This window comes from Aulonocara sp. 'chitande type north' Nkhata Bay, linkage group LG17, assembly GCF_057382095.1.
Source record: "Aulonocara sp. 'chitande type north' Nkhata Bay isolate Kocher_YH1m ecotype deep benthic linkage group LG17, A_spYH_male_GT1.1, whole genome shotgun sequence".
Classification (NCBI taxonomy): domain Eukaryota; kingdom Metazoa; phylum Chordata; class Actinopteri; order Cichliformes; family Cichlidae; genus Aulonocara; species Aulonocara sp. 'chitande type north' Nkhata Bay.
The window spans coordinates 3,773,568-3,798,746 of record NC_141360.1 but is presented as its reverse complement, the minus strand read 5'-3'; the positions used below and the strand labels follow the sequence as shown (position 1 = coordinate 3,798,746).

At 40.6% G+C, this 25,179-nt stretch overlaps 3 protein-coding genes across 7 annotated transcripts; 1 reads left to right on the top strand and 2 right to left on the bottom strand.

The window, feature by feature from the left end:
* Positions 1-407: 407 nt before the first annotated feature.
* On the bottom strand, positions 408-12,354 carry selenoo2 (selenoprotein O2). The gene is made up of 11 exons (XM_086269563.1): positions 11,890-12,354; positions 10,812-11,015; positions 10,527-10,704; positions 10,301-10,431; positions 9,901-10,178; positions 9,667-9,800; positions 9,447-9,478; positions 9,045-9,230; positions 6,289-6,445; positions 5,825-6,016; positions 408-5,735 (listed from the first exon to the last, which is right to left on the bottom strand). Exons 1-10 carry the CDS (start codon positions 12,321-12,323, stop codon positions 5,849-5,851), a joined length of 1,902 nt encoding a protein of 633 aa, XP_086125689.1. The 5' UTR covers positions 12,324-12,354; the 3' UTR covers positions 408-5,735; positions 5,825-5,848.
* Positions 11,674-22,333, top strand: LOC147309473 (uncharacterized). 5 transcript variants are annotated; one of them, XM_086269562.1, is made up of 9 exons: positions 11,674-12,280; positions 13,739-13,891; positions 14,029-14,127; positions 14,239-14,331; positions 14,646-14,756; positions 17,426-17,549; positions 17,645-18,746; positions 18,966-19,018; positions 20,002-22,333. In XM_086269562.1, the coding sequence occupies exons 2-9, from the start codon at positions 13,742-13,744 to the stop codon at positions 21,267-21,269; spliced, it is 3,000 nt and encodes a 999-aa protein (XP_086125688.1). In that variant the 5' UTR covers positions 11,674-12,280; positions 13,739-13,741; the 3' UTR covers positions 21,270-22,333. The 5 variants fall into 5 exon arrangements, with proteins under 5 accessions (XP_086125688.1, XP_086125685.1, XP_086125684.1 ...); XM_086269559.1 differs by lacking the exon at positions 11,674-12,280 and adding an exon at positions 12,557-12,688 and having other exon boundaries at positions 13,689-13,891; positions 20,002-22,332; XM_086269558.1 differs by lacking the exon at positions 11,674-12,280 and adding an exon at positions 12,596-12,906 and having other exon boundaries at positions 13,689-13,891; positions 14,694-14,756.
* On the bottom strand, positions 21,385-25,115 carry apex1 (APEX nuclease (multifunctional DNA repair enzyme) 1). Its single transcript, XM_086269567.1, has 5 exons — positions 24,970-25,115; positions 23,277-23,395; positions 23,003-23,166; positions 22,729-22,921; positions 21,385-22,349 (listed from the first exon to the last, which is right to left on the bottom strand). The coding sequence occupies exons 2-5, from the start codon at positions 23,335-23,337 to the stop codon at positions 21,835-21,837; spliced, it is 933 nt and encodes a 310-aa protein (XP_086125693.1). The 5' UTR covers positions 23,338-23,395; positions 24,970-25,115; the 3' UTR covers positions 21,385-21,834.
* Between the last annotated feature and the right edge of the window lie 64 nt (positions 25,116-25,179).

Genomic DNA, 25,179 nt, shown 5'->3' with positions numbered 1-25,179 from the left:
TCCTATAGTTTCAGTAGAGCGTGTTTTGGGTGAGTAGATTTATCAGATTTACTTAAAATTTGTTGTTCAAATTAAATATATCATACATTTTATATTTCACTAACCCAGTTGTGTGGAACCGGTTGACATAACTGGGTGGAGTAAATACAACATTTTATTTCTTAGAGTGTATAGAAAAACATATTATAGCTCCCATATCAACAGCCATAAAAGAGGGGTGGCCATTCTTATGGCGAACAATATGTCATTCGAACTCTTTAAAGAAATAAAAGATAAAGAAGGACGGTACATTGTTGTAAAGGGCAAAACCTTAAATAGTGTCTTGACTTTTGTCTGTATATATGCACCACCAAATAGTCCCAAATCATTCTTTAAAGATCTTTTTGACCTAATCTCAGTGGAGGCAGAGGGAATTTGTATTTGTGCAGGGGACTTCAACGTAATATTGAATTATAATTTGGACACGACTAGTCAAACTAGATGCAAAACACATATAAGCAGACACTTAAACTTGACACTTGAGGAAACGGGACTGGTGGATGTCTGGAGATTACTGCACCCTTCACAAAGGGACTACACACATTACTCAATTCCACACTCAGTGCACACCCAGACTGATTATTTTCAAATGCAAAAGGAAGAATGTCACAGAGTGTTAGACTGTAGAATCGGGGTAGCGGATGTCTCAGGGCATAATGCGATTTTTTAAACAATTCAGTTGGACTCACTTCCAAAGAACACGGTTTGGCACCTTAATGTTGGGCTTCTGAATAATTTTAAAAGAAATTTTTTTTTTTTTAAAAGAGCTGGAACAAATCTTCAGGACTAAAAAGGACACCATAACACAGAAACAAATTTTAGAGGTTAAAATACAAATAGAAAATTTATTGAATCAGGAAGCAGAAAGAAAGGCAAGATATTTGAAACTAAATTATTATGAGATAGGCCCTAAATCTGCCAAATTATTAGCTCGCAGACTGCGAAAACAACAGATAGATACAGCAATACACAAAATTAGAAACCCTATAACTCAAAAGTTGGAAACTAAACCGGAAGAAATAGAAAACATTTTCAACAATTACTACCAAAATCTCTATCTGCAAGAAGGAAATGTAGATGTACAATCAATGAAAAACATTTTGTACTCCCTAGATCTACCTACCATCGGGAAAAACCAAAACGAAGTACTTACTAAGGAAATCACAGTAGAAGAACTGAATAAGGCAATCAGTAGACTGAAAGCCAACAAAACCCCAGGCAGTGACGGGTTCCCCGCAGAATGGTAAAGGTATTTCGGGAGAAGCTTAACCCTATATCCTGCTAAGAACTCTGAATTGGACATTAAAGAATGGCCAGATACCCCCGTTGTGGAATGATGCTATCGTATCTTTGATCCCCAAGGAAGGAAAGGAAGGATGTAATATTGTATCTGAGGGACTTGAACACCTCCCTTCCTAAGCTTCTGGAAGTAATAGCAGAATTTCATGAATGCTCGGGATATAAACTAAACATCGCAAAAACACAAATGATTCACTTCAATTATGTACCGAGCAAAGAAATTAAAGAAGGCTTTAATATCAATTGGAAAACTAAAAATATCAAATATTTGGGTGTCTTCATAACAAGAAGCCCAGCTTCATTGTACATCCATCCATCCATCCATCCATCCATCTTCATCCGCTTTATCCGAGGCCGGGTCGTGGGGGCAGCAGCCTAAGCAAAGAGGCCCAGACCTCCCTCTCCCTCCAGCTTGGAGGAGGTGTACAGTTCATTGTACAGTTCAAATTATTTTCCAATCACGGATGATATTAGAAAAGACTTGGAGAGGTGATCAACATACCCATTGGACTTTAGCAGCAGAATAAATGTGATAAAAATGAATATAATGCCAAGGCTGCTGTACATTTTCCAGGCACTGCCGGTTGAAATCCCATCTCAACAGTTCGAGGCCTGGGATAAAATGTTGTCGATATTCGTATGGGGAGGCAAAAAAGGCAAGAATACACTTCTCCACCCTGCAGTTGCCAAAGGACAAAGGGGGTGCCCAACCTTAAATTATATTTCCAGGCAGCACAATTACCCTTTATGCCTATGGTGTGATAATTCATACACTGCAAAGTGGAAACAGATTGAGACACAAGATAGCACGGACTATAATGTCCAGACACTGTTAGGAGAAAATACCTTAACTGACATTATTAAGTCAAAACTCGATCCCATATCCCAGTTTTCATTACAAATGTGGTACTCTACTGTCAAACATTTAAAACTGCAAAATGGCCGGAGGAAGTTGAGATGGATAGCCTTGGACAAGAGTTTTAAACCAGGACAATATGACTGCTCTCTGTTTAATTACCAAAAAGGACAAAGTTAGGAGCTTTCAAGAGCTTAAGGACATGTTTGAATTGGAAAACCAGGATTTTTTTCGATATCTACAACTTCAAGATTATTACAATAAAGAGATAGCTGAAGCTGAGATGATTAACCCTCTAATTGAAACATTGTGCGACACCTACCAGCAGAAAACTACTAAACTAGCATCCAAATTATGCTCTAATTTGATGAAGAATCAAAGATTTACCTCTTTATATGTAAAGACAAAATGGGAACAGGAACTAAAACTATCAATTACAGATGAAACATGGTACCAGTTATGGGGTTCACTTCAAACGTCTACAAATCCCCTACAGTGACGGGAATTTAATTGGAAATGTCTTATTAGGTTTTTTATCACTCCTCACATTAGGAGTAAGCAGTTGGGCATACAGCAGCCTTGTTGGCGAAACTGTGGTGAAATGGCAGCTAACCACTCCCATATCTTTTGGTCTTGTTCTAAAATTAACCCATTCTGGAAAACAGTGAATGATACCTTACAAAAAGTCTTTGGTTACAAGGTCCCTGAGGATTGTACTGCTTTATTTTTAGGAAATATTGATGATAGAGTTAAAAGAGAGGACTTATATTTAACTAAGATTCTTCTTACTGCAGCAAGAAAAGCCATTACCAGGCTGTGGCTTAAGCCTGAGGCCCCAACTTTCCTTCACTGGACAAACATAATTCAAAAAGTATACATAATGGAAAAATTAACTTTCGCATTGCGACTGAAACTACAGCTCTTTACTCAGAACTGGAAGAAGTGGTCAATGTTTATCATTTCTGATGCAAGAATTGACTTTACTCTCTGAGAACTGTCTCTTATCTGGAAACCATAACAACAACGACATGTAGTCCTGTGGATTTTTATGGATGTAACTTTTATTGTTATTATTAATATTATTATTATATGTGTGCTTTATCTTTATCTACCTGCATATAATCTGTACGAGGGGTTCAGTGGAAAACCAAATTACTGTCCTTTATGTGTACAAACGTTCTAATCTCTACAAATTTTCAACATGAAGGTTTTGGTTTCACATAGGAATCTTAAATTTTATTTTAGTTTATGATCAAATTCTAACTAAGAAACAAAATGCTAATAAAAAGAGATTTGCAAAAAAAACAAAAACAAAAAAAACATTACCTTGTATGTATGTGTGTGACTGTCCTTTATATTCTTACCTTTGTCCACATGATTGCTGGGAACTGATAAGGAAGCAAAGAAAAGAAAGAGCTGTTATGTAACCAAGCTCTTTTGCCTTTCAAACTTTAAACACTAAAGTTTGTACCTGTAAAAAATGTTTAACCTTTACTATAATCCTCCTTTAGAGTATCAGCCCACAGTTTGAGTTTCATTCTCATCAGTATATCCTCAGTAATAGCAACAGCACCATCGTAGCCAAATGTTTGCACCAACAGATCCACAGTGCCTGTTCTGTCCATCCCATCAACCCGAGACTTTGGAATGTGTGTGAATCCTTTCAAGTAATGTGCTCAAGCACATTACTTGAAAGGTACCAGTGGAAAGTCCTGAGTTGCTCATCGACCATTTCTTCCAAAATCCCAAGAAGCAGCTCTGGAACACGGGCCATAGTTACATGTCGTGTAATTAGTTGCACTGCTTGTGTCCATCCTCTGCTTGAGTTCAAATGCAGAAGCACTTTCAGTTTTGAGTTCATCTAGTCTGCTGTTGTTGTTGTCGTCTCACCCACTTCCTGCTGACCTCACAGTCATGTAATCAGATAGAAACTGCTCTCACTGCACACAGTTAAGAGCCGGGTGTTTACTGTAAGTGCTTTACCCCTGCCCTTTCTGCCTATTTTTCATAGAAGTCAGTACAGTATATGGAAGAACAGGTTCAGCTAGTCCACTGAAGGTGGTTGTATGTGGATTTGGGGGTTTCTTACAGTAATAAAGTAATAATAATGTAAAGTAAAAGACAAGATGCCTTTTTATAAAGTGCTTTGTACAAATAAATGTGACTCACATTATAAATTTATGAAAGACATCAGGTAAGATTTCACTTTATTGTTGTCAGAAAAGTTGAATCTGACCTGATTGTTATAAGCCTTACCTTATATACCTTATAATATAAAGTGCCTTGGGGCGACTGTTTTTGTAATTTGGTGGCATATAAATAAAATTCAATTCAATTCAATTGAGAAGTGTGTTTGTGTGTGTGTGATTAGTCCCAGCTGTGTTTCCCTCCTGGTCCTCATTCCTATGCTTGTGATTATTTTTACATTTGTCTTATATAAATATGATTAAATAAATCCTACTTTATTGAAAAACTGGCTATACCATGATTTGATGACTGGAACAGGAACTCCCTTTATCTACTTGTTGTGCTCCATTATCCCTAGAATCTAGGGATCTCAAAGTCCTCGAGGGCTGGTGTCCTGCAACTTCTCCATGTGTCCCTGTTGCAGCACTTCTGAATATAATTGGTAGGGTCATTAGCAAGACTCAATAGAACTTGACTGCATGCTGAGGTGGCAATTTAGTCATTTGATTCATGTTACAGCAGCGCATAAGTGAATGAACATGCTGCAATAAAAGTACTTTTAGAAGTACATTTTTCCAAACACTTACATTTACTTCAATTTACTTGAGTAGGGTTAGGGGTTGCCACTTCAAAACATGCAGTCAGGTTCTATACTCTTGCTAATGACCTACTAATTTTATTCAGAAGTTTTGCAACATGAAAACACATGAAAAAGTTGCAGGACACCAGCCCTCAAGGATTGGACTTTGAGACCCCTGCCCTAGATGGTATGTAACTAAATCACACTGGCTTTCTTACTAACGGTCATCTATCTGTATTGCTATTACTATTTCTGAGTAAATGTAAGACATGTACATGATTATAGTGAACAAATGATAAAAAATAAACACATTTGAGAAATTACAAAATAATTAGGAATGAAATGCTGTAAAGTATACAGGCTATTATTTGCAAATGATTTATTGGGACTTTAATTAACAGGTCTAAAATCATGTTATTTAACAAACAATATATTGTTATTAACTAATACCCACAAATTCTCACATGCTTATGCCACTAATCATATCATGTTCAGCAATTTAAACTTCTTCATTTTGTTACTATTAAGCTATATCCTGATGTTCATTTGTGTTTCAAGCCCAGGCAGATCATTGTGTGACTGGTAGCCTGAGCCATCATACTTCATCAGCAGTGACGTTTCTGTTTGTCTATTTTTTAGTCTTTTCATCAGACACATTTGCACACTGAAATAAAAGTGTGTGATCACACAAATACCAAACTAATTGCACAACAATGAACACCAGAACACAGAGGACTGCATCACATCCTCCTAACAGGAAGCAGGAAATACAGTCTGAGAAGAAAATGGAAAATAAGTGAGTTGTTGATAACAAAATGGCAACAACAGATATCATTTGCTTGTAAAATTGCTGTCCTACAGACCTTCCTCCACCTGCCTCGGAGGCTTTACGAGGATCATGTGACACAAACTGTTTGTGCCCAGGCTGGAGGCTTCCCGTCATATGCGACATCAAGCTCCGCCCCACTGTGCTCCATCTCACCACATCCATCAGGTCCAAACAAAGTTTCAGGATCAGAATATGGTTTCTTGAGAACTTTGAGAACCCTAACAATCTGCAGGACACATTGATAATAACCTTTAAATGACCTGTAACTGGAGGTACAATAAGTTCACTCAAAGAAATGAAACAGCTGCTAGACATGCAACAAGGCAGGTGATGACTGAAACATGTTTTTCTCCACCTAGTGACGGACTCAATTTAACTGACTTGTACTCACTTCAATTAATTCCAACAATAATGCTGAGGTAAACAAGCACTTCAATGAGAAATTCACTACTTAAGGACTACATTAAAGTTTCATGAAAAAAAAAAAAGTTGCCTAACCTCAGAGAAGTCTCCTTTTTCTGCAGCTTGAATTGCATTCTGAGCAATGTAATTGCGTAAGACCACACGGGGGTTGATGCCGTTCATCACTTTGAGTCGCTCCTTTATGATAACAGGTAAGTCACTTGTGCTATCACACTCCCGTCCTAAACGCATCCTGAGATTTAAACACATAAAAAAGCAAGATGGTAGAAAAATGATGGGGGTAAAACAGATATTCCTGCTGATTCATACAATCTGAAACATTGTGTAAATAAGCATGAACAGATATTTAGCTAGGCAGCACTGTGGTGCGGTGTTTGCATGTACTATTTATATGTGGCTTCTTTCCAGTACTTTAGCTTCCTTTCATGGTCCCAAGACATACATGTTTGGTTAAACTGGCAATTCTAAATTTCCCTTAGGTGTGAATGTGAGCCCAGGTGGTTGCCAGTCTCTCTGTGTGAGCTCTGCAAGAGACTGGAAACCTGTTCAGGATGTACTCAGCCTTTCACAGCTCCAGCCACCTTACAGCCCTGAACTGGATAAGCAGAAAAAGCTTTTTGTTTCATATTGGATGGATGGATAGATAGATAAATCACGGCCTTGCTGTATTGGTCCATTTGATCGACCTTTGTTGTTACTATTTATTTTATTTTCAGTTGTTACAAACGGGACAGACGTGTCTGGGGGATAGGAAAGGGAGAAAGAAAGAAAGATGAAGGAAAAGGAAAAACAGAGGGGAAGAGGGACAGTGAGAAAGGACACTTAAAAAGAAAGAAAATCTCCCGGATCACCTGTTGAGAGAAAAAAAAGACAGAAAACATGCAAAAAAAAAAAAAAAAAAAAAAAAGCGCAACATAATAAACACAACACCATCCATCCATCTCCATCTTCATCCGCTTTATCTGTGGCCGGGTCGCGGGGGCAGCAGCCTAAGTAAAGAGGCCCAGACCTCCCTCTCCCCAGCCACCTCCTCCAGCTTATCCGGGGGAATACCAAGGCGTTCCCAGGCCAGCCGAGAGATATAATCTCTCCAGTGTGTCCTGGGTCTGCCCCGGGGCCTCCTCCTGGTGGGACATGCCTGGAACACCTCACCCAGGAGGCGCCCAGGGGGCATCCTTGTCAGATTCCCGAACCACCTCAGCTGGCTCCTTTCGATGTGGAGCAGCAGCTGCTCTACTCTGAGCCCCTCCCGGATGGCCGAACTTCTCACCCTATCTCTAAGGGAGAGGCCACACAACACCATCGCATTAATCTAGCTAAGTGTAAATAACAGTAAATACTAAATATTGAATGTTGTTTTGCAGCACGCAGGACCAACAGCACAATGTGCTTTGAGGTAGCAGCCAAGAAAGGTGTAGTTTGTGTCTATGAACAGTGCACACCTGTGTGCACACCTGTGTGGATGACCGCGCTTGTATTCAAAAGGTTTCTCCATGTAATGATCTACTAGATGGTGTAGGGAGACATAGCCCCGTCCCCCAGGGCATCAAGCAGGCATGGAGGAGATCCAGCCAGTACATACCTGAGCAGCCAGCCCCAGACACCAAGAACCACCAACATTTTAATAAATAAATAATAAATTCAAATAAAATAAATAATGCTGTTCCATCCCAGCGGTGCTGAAGGTAGTCAGGCCATTAATGGCAAAGGAATGGGCTATCTGAGTCCGGCTCTGGAGGTCATCCATTCAAGGCCTTGACATAACCCCTCTCCCATAAGTGCACAGCAGGACTGTATGTGCCACGCCTGAGGGCATCAGCAACCAGCAGGGAGTGTGGTGAGGGGAGATAGGCCTCCATACTTTGGAGGGCCTGAGATGTTCCCAGAGAGGTGGAGTCTGAGACCCGACCTGACATATAGACACAGACAAACAGGCACACACAGACACAAATGTGCATTCCCACCCTCATGCACACATATACAAACACTTGGCACTCACCCAACGTAAAAACAGACACAAATACATATTGCACACACAATCACACTCCCCAAACATACTCTATACCCCAGGTCCAGGTACCCTCGCCCCCAGAGGGGGAAACCACACCCAGGAGACCCAGGAGGTGTTACCCTTTCCCCTGGGGTGGAGGCAAGCAGACTGCCCCCAGCTCCGCAGCAGCAGGGAGGCCTCACATCCCAGACCCCAATTGGACAGCTAACACCTTCTCCCAGCCCATCCGCCCCAATGGATAATAGAGAACGGGGGTGTGTGAAGATGTGTGCTGCCCACAATATAAAATGAGTTGGATGTGGAGCAGCAGTCCCCAACCCCCAGGCTATGGACCGGTACTGGTCCGTGAGTCATTTGGTACCGGGCCACGAAAGTTGAGGCTCAGGTGTAAAATTCATGGTTTTTATCGTTTTTATTGTTAACTGTGTTTCCCTGGGTCTTTTCCTGTGTGTTATGAAAAAAAAATTTTTTTTGGTTTTATACTGGTTTTATTTTGCTGTATTTATCCGCTACACCTTAAAGGCCGGTCCGTGAAAATATTGCTGAACATAAACCGGTCCATGGTGCAAAAAAGGTTAGAGACCGCTGATGTAGAGTACAACAATTATTCTTTTGTTTTGCATCTTCTTTTCAGTTTTTCTGGTAAACATTCATCAGCGATGCTATTCCAACAAATCAGAGTGCAACACAATCAATCACAAGTACCCTCAGTGCTCTTGCAGATTGGGGGATCTAGGGACCAAATCAGTTTTTCAATTAATGTGCTGCACCAGCCGCTTTTGTAGAAGCCATAAAAAAAATTCTGGCTTTCTTTTCATACCTGTATCGACCAATCCAGTGGATCCAGTCATCACGTTGCTTCCTTTTAAGGTCATCTTGGTTGGTCTCGACGAGCTCCTTGAGTCGGCCCAATAATTCAAGCTGTTCGGTCATACCTGGGCTGTCTGCCACCATGCCATACATGAGTGGATTGGTTTGTGCCAGAGACAGGATCATTGCCAGTTCACTAAAAAGAGACATGGTTATGTTTAAAGTTCATTTTAACCCTGGGGTCAAATTTGACCCCATGGTTTCCCTAGAAAACCAATGGGGTCGGCTCTGACCCCATGGGTTCTCCAGGGTTAAGTCCACCTCTAGTGCTTCTTGGTTTTTCCATATATACATATTAGAGTCTTCCACAATATACCCATTTAAAATACCAGAAAACTTAGCTTTAACTTACAGATTATCCTGGTAAGATTGGCTCCCGAATTGCTAGCATATAAAAAGAAGAACAGATGTAACAATTTGAAACTACAGTGGTAAGCAAGGATTCGAGTAACATTGGGAGTATATGGTGGGCAATTGGCAGATCTTATATACATGTTCTGGTTGTTCTATGAAAAGAACATCAGCCACCATACACCCCCTCACCGATCTTCCATTGTTGGCTTATTAGCCACCTTTAGCTCCTCAATAGAGGCACACTGCTCTAGGATGAGGTCCACCACTGAGCCCACAGTGGCTCTCTCACTATCGCCCTCTTCAGGCCAGGGGACACGACTCAGCAAGCGGAAGGTGTTTGTGAAATCGGCACCTGGAAGGCATAATACCAAGGCACAATGGTGACAGAGTGAGAGGGAGAGGACATATAGGTAGCTTAATGATTAGGCTTCCAAGAATCCTTTTTTTTTTACCTGTGTTGTGCATGACACGCAACAGATCTGATACAAGCTCTCGGTCCTCTACCTCTTCTATTCTTACAAGGCCCAGCTTTTTCCTCATGATAGATAGGTAGAACGCCTTATACGTGGGCATGAATTCATCCAGGACGGCTCCTGCCTCTGCTGGATCAAGCTCAGAGCCCAACGCCTCAGCTAGGCGAGCCAGGTTCCAGCGGCACACAGATGGCTGTGCTTGGTACGAGTAGCGCCTCTTTTTGTCTGAGGCATTGCTGACAAAGTCTGGATCAAATCTGACACACAGAAAGACGGTCATCATGTATCATATAATACAAGCACAGAATGTAATTTTCAGTTACTATGTCTCCAAACACTGCAGAGTTAGACTGTAAGGCTTCTACTCTCCGCTGCATACCTCTCCATGAAGCCAAAGGGGCCATAGTCCAGGGTAAGACCCAGGATGCTCATGTTGTCTGTGTTAAGGACACCATGGCAAAAGCCAACACACTGCCACTGGGCCACTAGCCTAGCAGTTTGCGTCATCACCTGAAAATAAACAGAAACTGAAAACTGACACACCAGCATGGAATGAACCAACCTAAACGGAGAGTAAAACACGTGAAATTTTTGTTAGTTCTCACCGCTCTGAAAAAAGCCAAATTCCTGTCTTTCCGGATGCTGTGAGCCTGCTGAATTTGAGGATAAAAAGTGCCACCAATATAATCCAGCAGCTGAGCACGGATATCATCCCGCCCGGCACTGGGACCCTGCAGACCTGAGAATTCATCTCGGCCCAGAAAGATTTCAAAAGAGCCAAACCTTCAAAAATGAAAAAAAAAGAGAGAAAGAGCCATGATAGCATCTGTTTTTTAAAAACACCATTATTACTTATATTTTTCTCTCTATACTGCTTCCTGTGTGGCAACCTGATGAATGTAGGAGCGACACGAAGGACAACTGAGCAGCGCTCAAGAATGCGTTGGCCATTGTTGAGTGGATCTCTGCTGACATAAAGGTCAGAGGTAACAAGGGATGCTGCTCGAGTGCTGGGTATCCCTAAGGCAGCCATGGCCTCGCTGCAAAGGAACTCTCTGATGCTGGAGCGCAGCACCTTCCTGCCATCGCCGTCTCTGAGAAAATCCAAAAATATGTCAGATTATTCAGCTCTCAGTAACCATCAAGTGGCCAAGCTATTTTAGCAACTCAAACAAAGGCTGAGATAATTTATGATCAATTCCAATCAAGTCATAATACTAGCACAATTCTTAAAATCTGAGAGGGGCTTTCCCCCTTAACTTCAGCTGCATCCAATGGTCCTTAAAGGTGATTTTTTTTAAGCTAACTTCATCCACTGGGAAGCCATGGGAAAAAAGTTTTTCTTCGAGTGCTAGAAATGTGGTTAGGAAAGATTGAAAAACTACATCCTTTTGTTATTTATTTACTGATTTATTTTTAATTTGAAGAAAACCTTTTCAAAAGCTCTTTACCCCCAGGTCAGTGTGAAAATAATAATAAATAATGGATTAAGACTGCTGAATTATAGCTACTTTCTTTCTTTTAGTTGACAGTCAGATGTTTGCTGTGCATATAACACTTTTGGAATAGTATGATTATTTCGACCTCTGTTAGAGGGAACTTTCTCTGTTTAACCTCCTTAACATTTAATTGAACACCCCTACACTAATCAAATAAGATGGAAAGGCTGGGTGCGCTTATTTGTAACAGGCACACAGCTATTGAGCAGCATTTAATGTGTGCCAGGCAGTTAATCTCTTAAACAGCTCTGCCCGGGTGAACGCTTTCACGTGAGCTATACTAATGTTTGCTATGTCACTTACTGAAGTGACCTTATTTATCATTTAGCAAGAAGAAAAACGGTCCCGGATGTATAAATATCAACTTTGTCCATGAGATGAGTCTGTATAATGTTTGAAAACTGAGATTAGTATTTTGGTCTAGACAACCCAAAACGTGGTGTCCACATATGTGGGAAGCAAACAATACCTGGAGTAAGGTGTGACTCCTGCGCCTTTCACCTGAACCTCCCATCTCCCGTGTGCACAAGACTCCACTTCACCGAGATACATCACAGCCCCATCTCCGAGCTGACCCGCAAACAGCCCGAACTGGTGCCCGCTGTAGCAGTGCGCCGCTGGCTCGGAGCCTGGCAACAGCCTGGAGCCACTCATATACTCCGGACCCAGAGGATCGCTGAGCACCTCCTGCGCACTCAGGCCCAGTAGCGAGAGCGCTGACTGTGATAGTGCCACAAAAACAGGTCGGACCAGCGGTTGGAGAGCCCGAATTCGGGAGAAACAAGCCTCTGGCACCACCCGAGACCCGGGTTGGTCCGAGTCATCTATTGGTAGTTTTTTCAATACGGTGTTATTGAAAGGTAAGCGCCCCAGAGCCGACGGAACACACTCAGCAGACTCCATGAAGACGTCGTGCGGCTTAATATGAGCCAGTCATTCATAATCACAGCTGTGTGGTGGTGTCTGGGACTTTGTAATGTCAACGAGTGTGAAATAGCCCCCAAGGATTCAGTTCTATGAGGTCTAAATTATGTGTATGAAAATATTAAGTTTAGAAATATAATAATTTGTCATCAGTGTTATTTGTAAAAAAACAACAACAACAAGGGGGTGGGGGCAAAATAAGTTTATTTGGGGGAACATGGGACGTTATACAAAGAATCTCCAGCAGATGGCGGTAACAAGACGAAGAATGTAACGTAACGTAAAAAAAAATACATATATAAAGAAGAAGAAGCCCTTAGCAACAAAAATGCAACATGTATGATGTAAATATGTGTGTTTTTAATATTCATACGTTTTTCCTCTAGCAGCTCGCTTAATTTAGAAAAGAGCTTCCAGTTGGATAACGACCGCGTTCAGAGCTGTGTCTTCCTCTGGCTGTGTGGGTAGTTGTCAGGCTAACAGCTAATAGCAGCTAATCAAACTTTTCAGCACCGATCCGAGAAGAAGATGGATTCAGGGGTTTTAATGGCCACCTCCAGAGGTCGGTTTGTGGAGGAACACTTAACACACTAAAACACATTTTCTAAACAATTAGGAGCAGGTCACAGTTGGGTTAACGCAGACATTTAGGGATTCGTTCCTAGCAAAATTAGCTTAAGTATACAACATACCTTTGAAATTAGCTCTGTATGCTAGCTTATTGTCTTATTCCTGTGTGCTAAGGTTACCTTGACAAATAATTTTACAGCATGTCTTATGAACGTGAATGCTGAATGTACAGACTAGGTAGCAAACATGGGGGAAATGAAGGTAACGGAGTTTGAGAAACATTGTTGTTGTTGAACATTCACTTGGAGGTTGCATTCAAAAACAAAAAGCTCCAGTAGGTAATGAACGAAAACGCTTTTGCTCACTGTGAACTACAGAATATTATTGTCTAACACCATATTTGTTTTATTGATTATACCGTTTTTTATTATTCAATACAAAAAAATCACATAATGTCTCGGAAGTAACTGTAAATGATAACTTAAAGTTTACATCCCAAAATCATATATATATTTTGGTGTAATGTAATCGTTAACATCACAAGCTAATGTGATTTTCCAATATGGTGTCTATATACAATTTTTGTCCTATTCTCAATTAAATATAAGATGTAAATTATTTGCATAATTACATTTCATTGTTATTAATTAAATTTTACAGGGCATGCAACCTTTTTTTTTAAAAACAACAAAAAAACTGGATAGTCTGAAACGATGGGCTTTTGGTTAAGCATAAATGGAAGTACAGATTTCAGTGGTTTCTTTTTCTTTACAGGTGACTCATTACCTCTGGCATCACTGCGCCTTCTGGTATCTCCTTTGCAGCTTATGACAGCGTCAATGTGGCAGGTGCTAAAGAAACAGGACGTGATGAACTACTGGAAGGTGGCAGAGTTTGTCTCATTGGTGGTGGATATGGTCCCTGAGCTGCTAATGTGCAAATACAGGACTCAACTGAACCTAGGGTTAAGAGCTAGAGTGAGTACTAATGATAGTTATTTTAAAAAAAATAAGGCTTTAGGCTCATCACCCTCATGGATGCAGATAAACTACATGACTAGTAAACTGTGCTGTGAACAAAGGGCTTTTCTACTTTTTTTCTTCCCCTTAAACAGTATATTCTTGAATTGTGTCGAAATGAAGACCTTGTGAAACCTGAGTTTATCATGCGTTACCTGGACAAGGTTAAATCGTCGCACACCACCCTGGTAGATGTGAGTGTTTATACACAGATTAAGTTTTCATATTCAGCACACCTGTGTTTGACCCTTAATCCGCTTAGTCATGGCTTTATGAGGAACATAATTTTTATACATGTGTTGCAGACAGAAGCCTCAAAAGAGGATGTTACAGTTACCTTTCTTGAGTTGATTCAGACTCTCCTCAAAGACCCTGAAGAGAGACAAGACTTTTTCACGGTGAGGCAGCATAATTTACAACCCGTTAAACCAAATGCACCCAATTGTGTTATTTGTAGTGACAGTAAATTTCATATGAAGCAGATTTCTGTTGTCATTATTGTTATCAAGCTACAATACACCATGTTCTTTATTGTTTACTGTAATTAAGAATGCATGAATGAAAATGCCATAAAAGATAATAATGATGACAGAAACAAAATATCCAAAATGTATTATTTTTAGGGGTTAAAATGTTAAAATAATATATTACACTGCTGCAGTGTCTGGGTGTGGTTTTTATTTGGGTTCCAGTAACATTGCTTTTATCACAGGAAGTCTTTCCTGCAGAGTTTGGATCTCAGTATGACCGTGATCTGCAGACGCTGTTTTGGGAGTTCTACTGTCGACTGGCTCAACTGCTGCCTGTTCCTGACGTTGAGCAGGTGAGAGGTGTTGTACTGATAAATACAGTGTGTAACAATAAAATTTGTTCAATAAATCACTATGATTTAGTGAGTCACTATATAGGATCATTGTACAAATACTGATGTGGTAATATAAAGGAAGTGTTATATGGAGGTTTCCCACAAAATTACCAAAAAGACCCCACCCCAATTAATTGTATGTTTACAGCTATTTGGTACAGCTCTTAAGTTTAATGCAGTTTAATACAGCATATATTAAGCTTCAGTAATTTGAGTCTTTGATGTCAGAAAGTTGGCAATTCTACTTTGTGTTTATTATTACAGTCATGGTGATAGTGATGTATTGAGATTTTATAGAGATGTGACATTAAGTTGTCTGCCATTTTGGACAATCATGGTGACAATGTAGGATCAAGTGAATAAGGCCCCAGTCACTCAGGCCTAAAGACCAGTCCACAATCATCTTGTAGCCACTGGTCATGAGCGAAAAATGAGTGTTCCTGATAGTGATGTGTCGGTCGCGAACGAAACGGCTCTTAGAGCCGACTCTTTGAAGTGAACGACGCGAGCCGGCACCTTATTGGGAGTCGTGGGTTTTTTTTTTTTTTCTTTCTCTCACCCTCTCTCTCGCACTTTTTTTCCGCTTCACTCCGCACGCGAGCCTTGTGCTTTGCGCTGGGAAGAGGGGGGAGGGGCAGTAGTTACACTCTCAGTAGCACAGGAACAGAGCGGGAGGGAAAGAGAGCCAGGGACAACAGCGTCACATTAGAAAGGTATAGTAATCATCTACAACTATTTTCATTTGCGGATGATAAAGGATTCAGAAAGTTTATTCATGCAGGCCCATATGACAGAGAATGTGCATCTTCTTTTTGTTTTCGTATTTTAATTTATATTTAATTGTGTTGTGGTTTGCAGTGTTTTGTGTTGTTTCACTTTAAATTTGTTTAAAAGGAAAAAGCTGAAAATTTAAATAGTTAAAAGTTGAAATGTAAATAGTTGGTTTTTGTATTATATGATTTATTTATTACATTTTATGTGGAGTGAATAAATAAAAGTATATTTACAGTGGCCCCTAGAGACAAAGCACATAAAAACTCCAAAACACGTACAAAACACAACAGAAGTGCTCCAGGATGCTGGGCGCAGTGTTGAGCTTTTGTTACCTAGTGGCTACACAAGCCAGCAAGTACCAACAACCGGATTTGGTGTGTGGTAGTAACAGGTAAATGAACTTTTTTTTTTTTCAATTATTTGAACATATATGAGTGCTTGTGTATAAATACACACACACAATACACATGTGCTTTCAATTGTGTAATTTAAGTGATCTAGGTAGCTCTGGTTTGGAAGTTCAGTTAATGCTAGAAATGTGTTTTGGAGTTTGTATGTGATTTTTGGAGTTTGTATGTGCTTTGTCTCTAGGGATCACTGTATATATTTATATATAAATAAAACCACTTTTTTTTTTCTTTTACATTAGTAATTCTTTTTGTGAAAGAGCCGGCTCTTTTTTAGTGAGCCGAGCCGAAAGAGCCGGTTCTTCAAAAAGAGCCTAAAATCCCATCACTAGTTCCTGACTGGTTGTGTTTGGTTGCTCGAGGTTGATGATAGTTGCTGGGAAAATTGCTGAAGCCTCAGTCAGGCAGAGAGTCATTGGCCCTGTACTATGAAGCAAGTTCGGTATACCCAGGATATATTTATGCCATCTGGCTTCAGATTTTTTTAAAAGATTTTTTAAAAGATTTTTTAATATACAATAACAATAAAAAGGTTATGTACATAAAATCCAAACAACAAAACTGGTTGAAAACCTACAACTTTCTGTCCATGTAGCATTTATTCCAGTAGTCTTTGCACTATATGCTCATGCTCATCAGTTCACAAAATGTGTTTTTTGTCTAACTCTTAAAGGTAAATGGATAAGAGCTCCTTGTATCCTTGTATTTGTCTAACTCGGTGTCTTTGTTTAGCTTTCACTGTGTCAGCATATTTTACTCTGAGCAGTCAGTTTTAGTAAAGTTTCAAGCCCAATGACACAAGAAATTACTGCTAATAAATTATATGTTAAATGAGTCAAAATAAGTTAAAAATGTATTTTTATTAAAAATATATTATAATAATAATATATATTATGAATAATAATAATAATAATAATAATAATAATAATAATAATAATAATAATAGTATTATTATTAAAATGCTTCTGCATTCTTAGTCCTAAACCAGTGATGAATCTTACACCTGTTGTAATTTTAGGATCCTGTATGGGTCTGTATTATAGATGTGTAGAAAACTGCAAAAGGTCGAATCAACACGTAACAAATTAATGCTCTTAAATGAAAGCTGTGACCTAATATTTTAAAACCTACTTATTGTAGTGTCACCTGTTATGACATATGGAAAAAGATAAAGTTTATGATTAATACGAACTACATTATGTCACTGCTAATAATGCCACGTGCATTAGTAACACTGTTTAGGAACTGGTAACTGTCTGCACTTCTGAGGATTTAGGCCTTTTCATTTATTTAATCACTTGTACTAATAATGCCTGAACTACAGTAAAGGCACATTTTACTTGATAATACCAATGGTTCAGGTTGTTTTTAAGCTATTTTTGAAGTTCAAACCTGTGTTTAGGTAATTAATTCAAGTATACTGCATATTTATTACCTTTACCACAGACTGTGTCCTGGCTCAGAGCTGAATCCTCTGCATTGGAGGATTGTGTTCATGCAGTCTGTGAACCTGCAGATCTGAAAAATCTGCTCCAACACCACAAAAACCTTGCGCATTTAGAGCAACATGGTTAGTCACTTCTTGCAATCGCATCAATTGTATTTTACATTTTTGTGCAAACCAGTGGAAGTAACTCATGAATCTACCTCATTCCGTTTGTGCAGTTCCACCTTCAAGTATGGGCGACAGCATCGTTTCCTCACTCTCTGCAGTCCTCCCCAGCAGAGGATCAAAATGTATAGAACAGGCCAACGAGTCAGATCCACCACAGGGTACCGGTGAAGACGCACACACTGTGACATTTGTGGATGACATTGCAGTTGAAATAATCGCAGTGACTGATTATGCAGAGGTTGAATTGGGTCCAAGCACTGATATTGAAGTGCTGATGGGAGAACACTGCTTTGAAGGAAGAGGTGCTAATGCAGTGGCTGAAGATTCATTGGTCACATTTGCTGAAGAGAGAGCCAAGGAAGAGGGGTCAGGTGAAGCAGATGAGAAAGAAAGACAAGAAAAATCAAACGCCCATTCAGAAGTGAACATGGTTGACTCGGCATCCCCTCAGCCTGTAATGCCTGCGGGGCCGCATGACTGCCCTGACTGCGAAAAGAAATTCAAGTTTGCGTCTTCACTAATTGCCCACAGAGTCATCCACACCGGGGAGCGCCCTCATCGTTGCAGCGACTGTGGCCGCTGCTTCTCCTTCAGGCAGTCCCTCGACAGACACCGGCACACACACAAAACTGGGCGCAAGTATAACTGCCTCATCTGCGGAAAGATCTTCAACTCCCTGTCAGCACGCACTGAGCACAAGCAAACGCACATGAAAGACTACGTTTACACCTGCCAGCAGTGCAACAAGACATTTAACTGGGAGCTGTCGCTTGCGAGGCATCTAAAAACTCACACTGATGGGCAGACTGCAGACGTGCCTACAGACCGCTGTGAAGATGGGAAAGACTTTGCGATGGCCGAGGCCAACATCAGTGAGGCTAATGTTGAACTCTCTGAACTGCAGTGCCAGGTGCAGGCAGATGATAACTGCAGCCCAGACGGTGAGCAACATAAGGGCAGAGAGCCTCAGGGTCTCATCTCTGAACCTGACAATGATGTCATTACTCCAGTCAAGGTCCGTACAAGTGGGCGCAAACGCAGACCAACCATGAAGATCCAGCTGATAAATTTACAGAAGCAAATGATGACTAAAAGCAGGAAAGAGATCACGAGTGCAAACCCTCCTCCACTGAAGCCTTTGCCTTTAAGCTGGTAAAAACTTGCTTTTGATGCGTCATGTTTTAGATATGGTTTAGCTAGTTCCTGATTTTGTTGTGGTGGCATGATGCATGCTCTCTGAAACATAACATCCTGTTTTGCTTACACTTTTTATTACAAGTGTAGTTGTACATATGATTGAGTATAAAAATAATGGGAAAGAGGCTGATTAAAATAATTTTTGATTAATGTCTCTTTTCTTTTCTTTTACAGTGCAGAACACTCATATGGGTCACCTGTGGTCTCGTCGAAGGATGCTAATGAGAGCAAGTGTTCTTTAGCATTTTGGAGTTACTGAATCTTTGCACCATTAATACAAAATCCCAGAGAGAACAATTCATAAATAAGATTGAATAGAAAGTTTATTTATAATATTTATATAATATTATAAATGTCAAAGTATTGATAGATGTAGAAATTATAACTTTATTAAAAACGCAAGCACACTAATAAAGGAATAAAAAAATCCATTAAGAAATTGAAATAGTAAAAGAAAGGGCGATCATAAAATAAAAATCACATAAACGCAAATCTACAAGGGTGTGCATGAGAAGTGATCAAGGAGGTCACTGATTCTGTTAGGATTGGCTCATTGGGCAGGTGATTTCATGGCACAGGGGATCTGACAGCAAAAGCAAGGTCATCTGGAGGTTTATCCTCAACTGTGGAACAACCAGTTCACCTTGTCCTGGTCAATATTCCTGCTGTGTATAGTTATCGGTACAGTCTTAAATTAATTTTAAAAACTGTACATGAAGGTAGGATTGATGAAGCCAGTGCGAAGTCAGGCTGCCACATAATGAACTACTTGGAAACAGGAGAGCTTAGTTTGTTAATGCTAGAAAAAAAATTGAATTACTTTGAATTCCACCTGACCCCCTCAAAGTCAACTTTTTTTAGTATAAGTATTATATTATGACATATCTAATGAAGCTTCGTCACCTTTGAATCATGTCATTCGATTTACTTTAACTCAAGGGTTATTTATATAGAGCTGTTCAAAACAAGTCACCTCAATATGCTTTATATAACTGTCAAATAGCATTTAGGGTCACCGGCTAGGCGTATCTGTGGCCTCTTATAGTGCATAGCAGTGAAAATAAGCCTGAAGTACCTTATTAAACAACAAAAATATAAAAGCATGTAACTGTTAAAACACAAAAGTTATAACAATTTATCCAACATTGATTTTGTTTTATTTTTAGTATGTTTTGTTTTTTTTTACTCTCATTTATGATCATTTTGTCAGGTTCTGCAGCAGACAGCTCATCGGCTGCTTTCTCCTGTCCTGAGTGCTCCTTCCATCACTCAGAACAAGCACAGGATCAGCAGCACATCTATGACGTTCACTCCATTGAGATCACTGAGGACAAGTCAGTCCTTCAGGCACTCACAGATGAAGAGGGAAATTTTAGTTGTGCAGACTGCGAGAAAAGCTTCAGGTTCCTTTCCTCACTAAAAGCCCATCAGCGCATCCACACAGGTGAGCAGCCCTTCTCGTGCTCCCAGTGCGGGCGCCATTTCTCTTTCAAACAGTCGCTGGAGAGGCACAAGCAGACACATACCTTGGGACGCCAGTACGAGTGTGTGATCTGCGGGGAAGTCTTCAAGTCCCTGGCTGCTCAGAAAGAGCACAAGAGCACCCACATGGAAAATGGGGAGTACCTGTGTTCAGATTGTGGGCGCGCGTTTACCTGGAAGTCAGCACTGGTGAGGCACCTAAAGACCCACAGCCTGGATGCTGGCAAGTCAGAGGATTCTTACAAATGTCCTCGCTGTGATTTGAGTTTCAGCTGTGCCAGCTACCTCAACAGGCATCTCCAGACTCACCAGGAGGAACGAGTCCATACCTGCAACTGTGGAAAGAGCTTTGCCTACCGAGCAGCTCTTACTGCACACCAGCGTATTCATCAGAAAGAACGGCCACACATGTGCACACAGTGTGGCAAGGGCTTCCTCTACAAGGGAGGTCTTCTGAGCCACATGAAGATCCACTCCAAGGAAATGCCATTCATGTGTTCTTTCTGCGGCAAGAGCTTCAAGAGAGAACGCAACATGAAGAAACACGAGCGCTGCCACACCAGAGAAAACGTTTTCAGCTGCTCACAGTGTGACAAGAGTTTTGTGTACAAGGCAACACTTGTCAGACACGAGCTGACGCATTCAGGTGAGAGGCCGTATCTCTGCTCTGATTGTGGGAAGGGTTTCTTCTCCCACGCAGAGCTTTTGAAGCACGAACGATTCCATACAGGCCACAAGCCCTTCCAGTGTCCCCACTGTGGCAAGAAGTTCACTCAGTCTTGCTACCTTACTATCCATCTGCGTTACCACACCGGAGTCCGACCATACGCCTGCAACGAGTGTGACAAGAGCTTCCTGAGTGCCAACCGCCTGAAAAGACACCAGCGAACACATTCAGGGGAGAAACCTTATGTCTGCGGAGAATGTGGGAAGGGTTTCAGGCAGTCTTATAATCTGAAAATGCATCAGAGGACACACGTCATGAAGTTTCCATAGAAATGATTTTCATTGTATTGACTGCATTTGAATTGTGTTGCAGGTAAAACACACTGACTAGAAGTTTGTTTGTCATCTTGGCTTGAATTCCTCAAATAATAAAAGTAACAAGGTACTATAGAAATTCAGTCTTTTATTGGTAAGTGTGGCAACAGAAACTTTAACCAAGGTTTGGGGAAAAAAATGTTTACAACAAGACACGTTATTTTCTTTTAACAGCAGTTGATTCATTTTACACAGTAACAAATATCTGGCAGTTCCTGAAAATTAGCTTACACATTTTGATTATTTAGTGTTGCATTTGTTATAAAATTGTCAAAAGAAATTTGGATCTCATTTAGGGACAGAATTCAGTTACAGGAAGGAAGGACATTTTATGTAGAGAGGGGGGGAAAAGTACAAGAAAGTATGTCCTAAACTACCAAGATGAAACGCTGATTTTACTGTAAGAGTGAGTTTGAGCAGCACATAGAGAAGACACCTCAGAGTGACCGGATTATACAAGTTGAAACAGACGTATGAACAGACTGAAGGTTATGCAAAGCCTGTTGAACTCAGAGTAAACTTACACAGCTATGTGCAGAGTGATAGGGCAGTGGTCGCTCCCCATCGCTTTGTTGCGGATCTTGCTGTCGCACAAGCCCGGCAACAGAGAGGATGACAGCACAAAGTAGTCGAGCCTCCAGCCCACGTTCTTTGAGCGGGCATTCATCATGTAGGTCCAGAAGGTGTAGGCGTTGGTCTGCTTGGGGTAGAGCTCGCGGAAGCTGTCGACAAAACCTGCCGCCAGTAGCTGGCTGAAGCCTTCGCGCTCCTCGGGGGTGAAGCCGGCATTTTTCTTGTTCCCCTTGGGGTTCTTCAGATCGATCTCCTGGTGAGCAACGTTGAGATCTCCACACAGCACCAGGGGCTTCTGCATGTCCAGCTCACTCAGGTACGCCCGGAAGTCCACGTCCCAGGTTTTGCGGTAATCAAGGCGAACAAGGCCTCTGCTAGCGTTTGGCACATATGCCGTCACCAGGTAGAAGCTGGGAAACTCGGCAGTGATGACACGGCCCTCCTTATCGTGCTCTTCTTTGCCTAGAATATTAGTCAAAATTAAGTCAGTTGCTTCACCAGTACTTAAACTGTTTGTATAGGTTTAATGTGTTGGTAAAGCATACTAAAAATGTCTCTGTTGGTTTCATCTAAAATTTTATACTGATAAGGCAAAAACATTAGTTTTTCAAGAGCAGGAATCTGGTAATCACACAATGTGCTCATTATGGGAGGACCTTCTAAACTACCAATGGGGCTTCATGCTAAACAGTCCCTATTTGCTGTTATCCACTAATAATTTAAAATAATCATTTACTTCAAACATAGAAGATTACACATCTTTAAAATGTTGCTGTACATGTTTTTTTTGCCATTTCTAGGCACCATAAATAACTAAGCAGAACACAAAGTTCCCCCTTACCAATTCCATAGGTCACTTTGATGGGTTCAGTCTTGCAGAGCATAGCCACCCCACTGTAACCCTCCTTGTCACCTGATGCAGCCCAATACTTGTGAGGGTACTCAGGCATTGAGGTGATTTCAGCAGGGAGGGCTTTCTCTGCACACTTTGTCTCCTGTAGGCATAAAATGTCTGGATCCTCCTCTCGCACCCACTGGGAAAAGACAAATGTGCTTGTTAGTATCAGTCAGTCTCAAAACTAGCTAATTAATGCTTCTCCAGACAGCAAACTCACATCCAGGCCCTTCTTTTTAACCCAGGCCCTCAGCCCATCCACATTCCACGACGTGATCTTCATGTTTGCGTTGCGTCCGTCTTTGCTGGTCATTTTGTCAGGAGGGTCATCATACAGTATCGGAGCCTCTGGTTCCTTGGCTGCCTTTGCTTTCTTTGAAGGAGCTGTGAAATGAAAGACAAATAGCACAGGGTTGGATAATAGATGATGTTGGAAAATCTATCTATAGTAAAGGAAAAATCCATTTCAGTTCATCAGGGCATGCTGGTAGTACCAGAGGCTGTGTCATTTTCTCCTTCCGCAGCTGCCTCTTCTGCCTTCTTGCCCCTCTTCATACTTGAACTCACTCGGACGGCAAGCACACCTCGCAGACACACAACACCACAGGCACCGCTGAAAAACACAACAAGAACCATTTAAGTAATGCATCTGTTCAGTGCACAAAGGTCAAATGCTGCACCAGTATGCAGGACACACAGGAAGGAATCTCATACATAATAGAAAACAATCTCAACATTGAGGATTTGTTGCGTTTCCACTTTTATGTCTTTGTGTACACGTAATCAGCGTTTTAAAATGTAAGCCACAGCAGTCTGAAACAATCAACTCTGTATATTTTTATATATTTTATTTATTGTTTACTCTATTTAATTTGTAAAATGTACACACACACACACACACACACACACACACACACACACACACACGTAGAAAAATATTTAGTATACACATCCAGAAATGCATATACTATTATATATTGTACATATATTTATTAGTTTCAGATGTAGCCATTCTTGTATTTTGCTTGTTTACATTATTGTATTTTGCACAACTCTGTTGCTTGTGAAGCTCGCACACAAGAATTTCACTCACATGTGCTGTACCAATGTACCTGCACATGTGATGTGACAATAAAAGTGATTTGATTTGATTTGATTTTGATTTGATTTGATCATCCTGTGTTCTGGATAATTGCAACCAGCTCTTTTCTGAATCAAGACAAATTCAGAAAATCAGCGTTAGTTCAAGTTTTAATTCAAATAAATTAAAACTAGATTGATTTAGCAGAGCATTTATATAGGTTGTTTGGCTGAATACAGAGCTGTAAACATGATTAAGGCCAACAAACTAGAAACGGAAATTAAAGAAAAAAAACAATAGAAGGAAATGGAAAAGGTTTCAACACTGTAAAGGTAGCAGGTACACCAGAGACGTCTTGAAGAAATTTCACCAGTATGATCGGCAGTTGCTGACTTATGTTATTATATTCAAAGATGCTCAGGGATACATTCAGAACCTTGCGGAGCGTCTTAACTACATCTGAAATGTATTATTAATAAAAGTAACTAATACTGGACAGATGCTGCTGATATCAATGTTTATGTTTGACAGTTAACAATTTGGATAAAATTAAGTCCTTCTATCGCATAAACATACGTAAAACGAAAATAAGCGAACATAAACACAGTGCAGAGGAGCAATAAATACGTACAGTAAGTTTTTCTAGTTCTCTCTGTCTGTATGCCGAGAATTAGACTTACAATGGCCGACTTCAATGTGACTATTTACATCCTAATCACATTTTCTGACAAAGCGGAAGCGAGATGAGCTTTTATTTCAGTGCAAGTCTCTGGTTGAGTGCTTTAAATTCAACACATTGTAGAAATTGGCGACCAGCTGATGTAAAATTAATGCATGCATATAATTTAACAGCAACAGAATGAGCTATTAGGAAGTTTGCCATGTTAAACAACAAGTTTAGCTAAAAGCAGACTGTGCTACCGCTAGCCTTTTCTCTCTGACAAAGAAAGCATGCGGCCTACGCCGAGAATGAATGGAGAATAAGCAGCCAGCTAACAAGCTTTCCTCTGAGCTTATCTGATTATCAACGAATGCAAATGCGCTGAGAATAATTAGCGTCTTCATTTCAAACACGTTTCGGTGAAAAGACATGCAAATAACCTTACTTGCACTTTCACAACAGGATGTAAAGCCCAGACAACTGCTGCTTCCCAGGCACTCCCCCCCAAACACACACACAACACACGCGCCACAGCACAGCTAAGACTTCTGTCCACGTGCTTTGCTGAACTACTGACTGTCTAAACACATGCCTGAAAATTACCGAGAAAAATTCCACATTTGTATGTCTTCTTGAAAAATAAATACGTACTTGC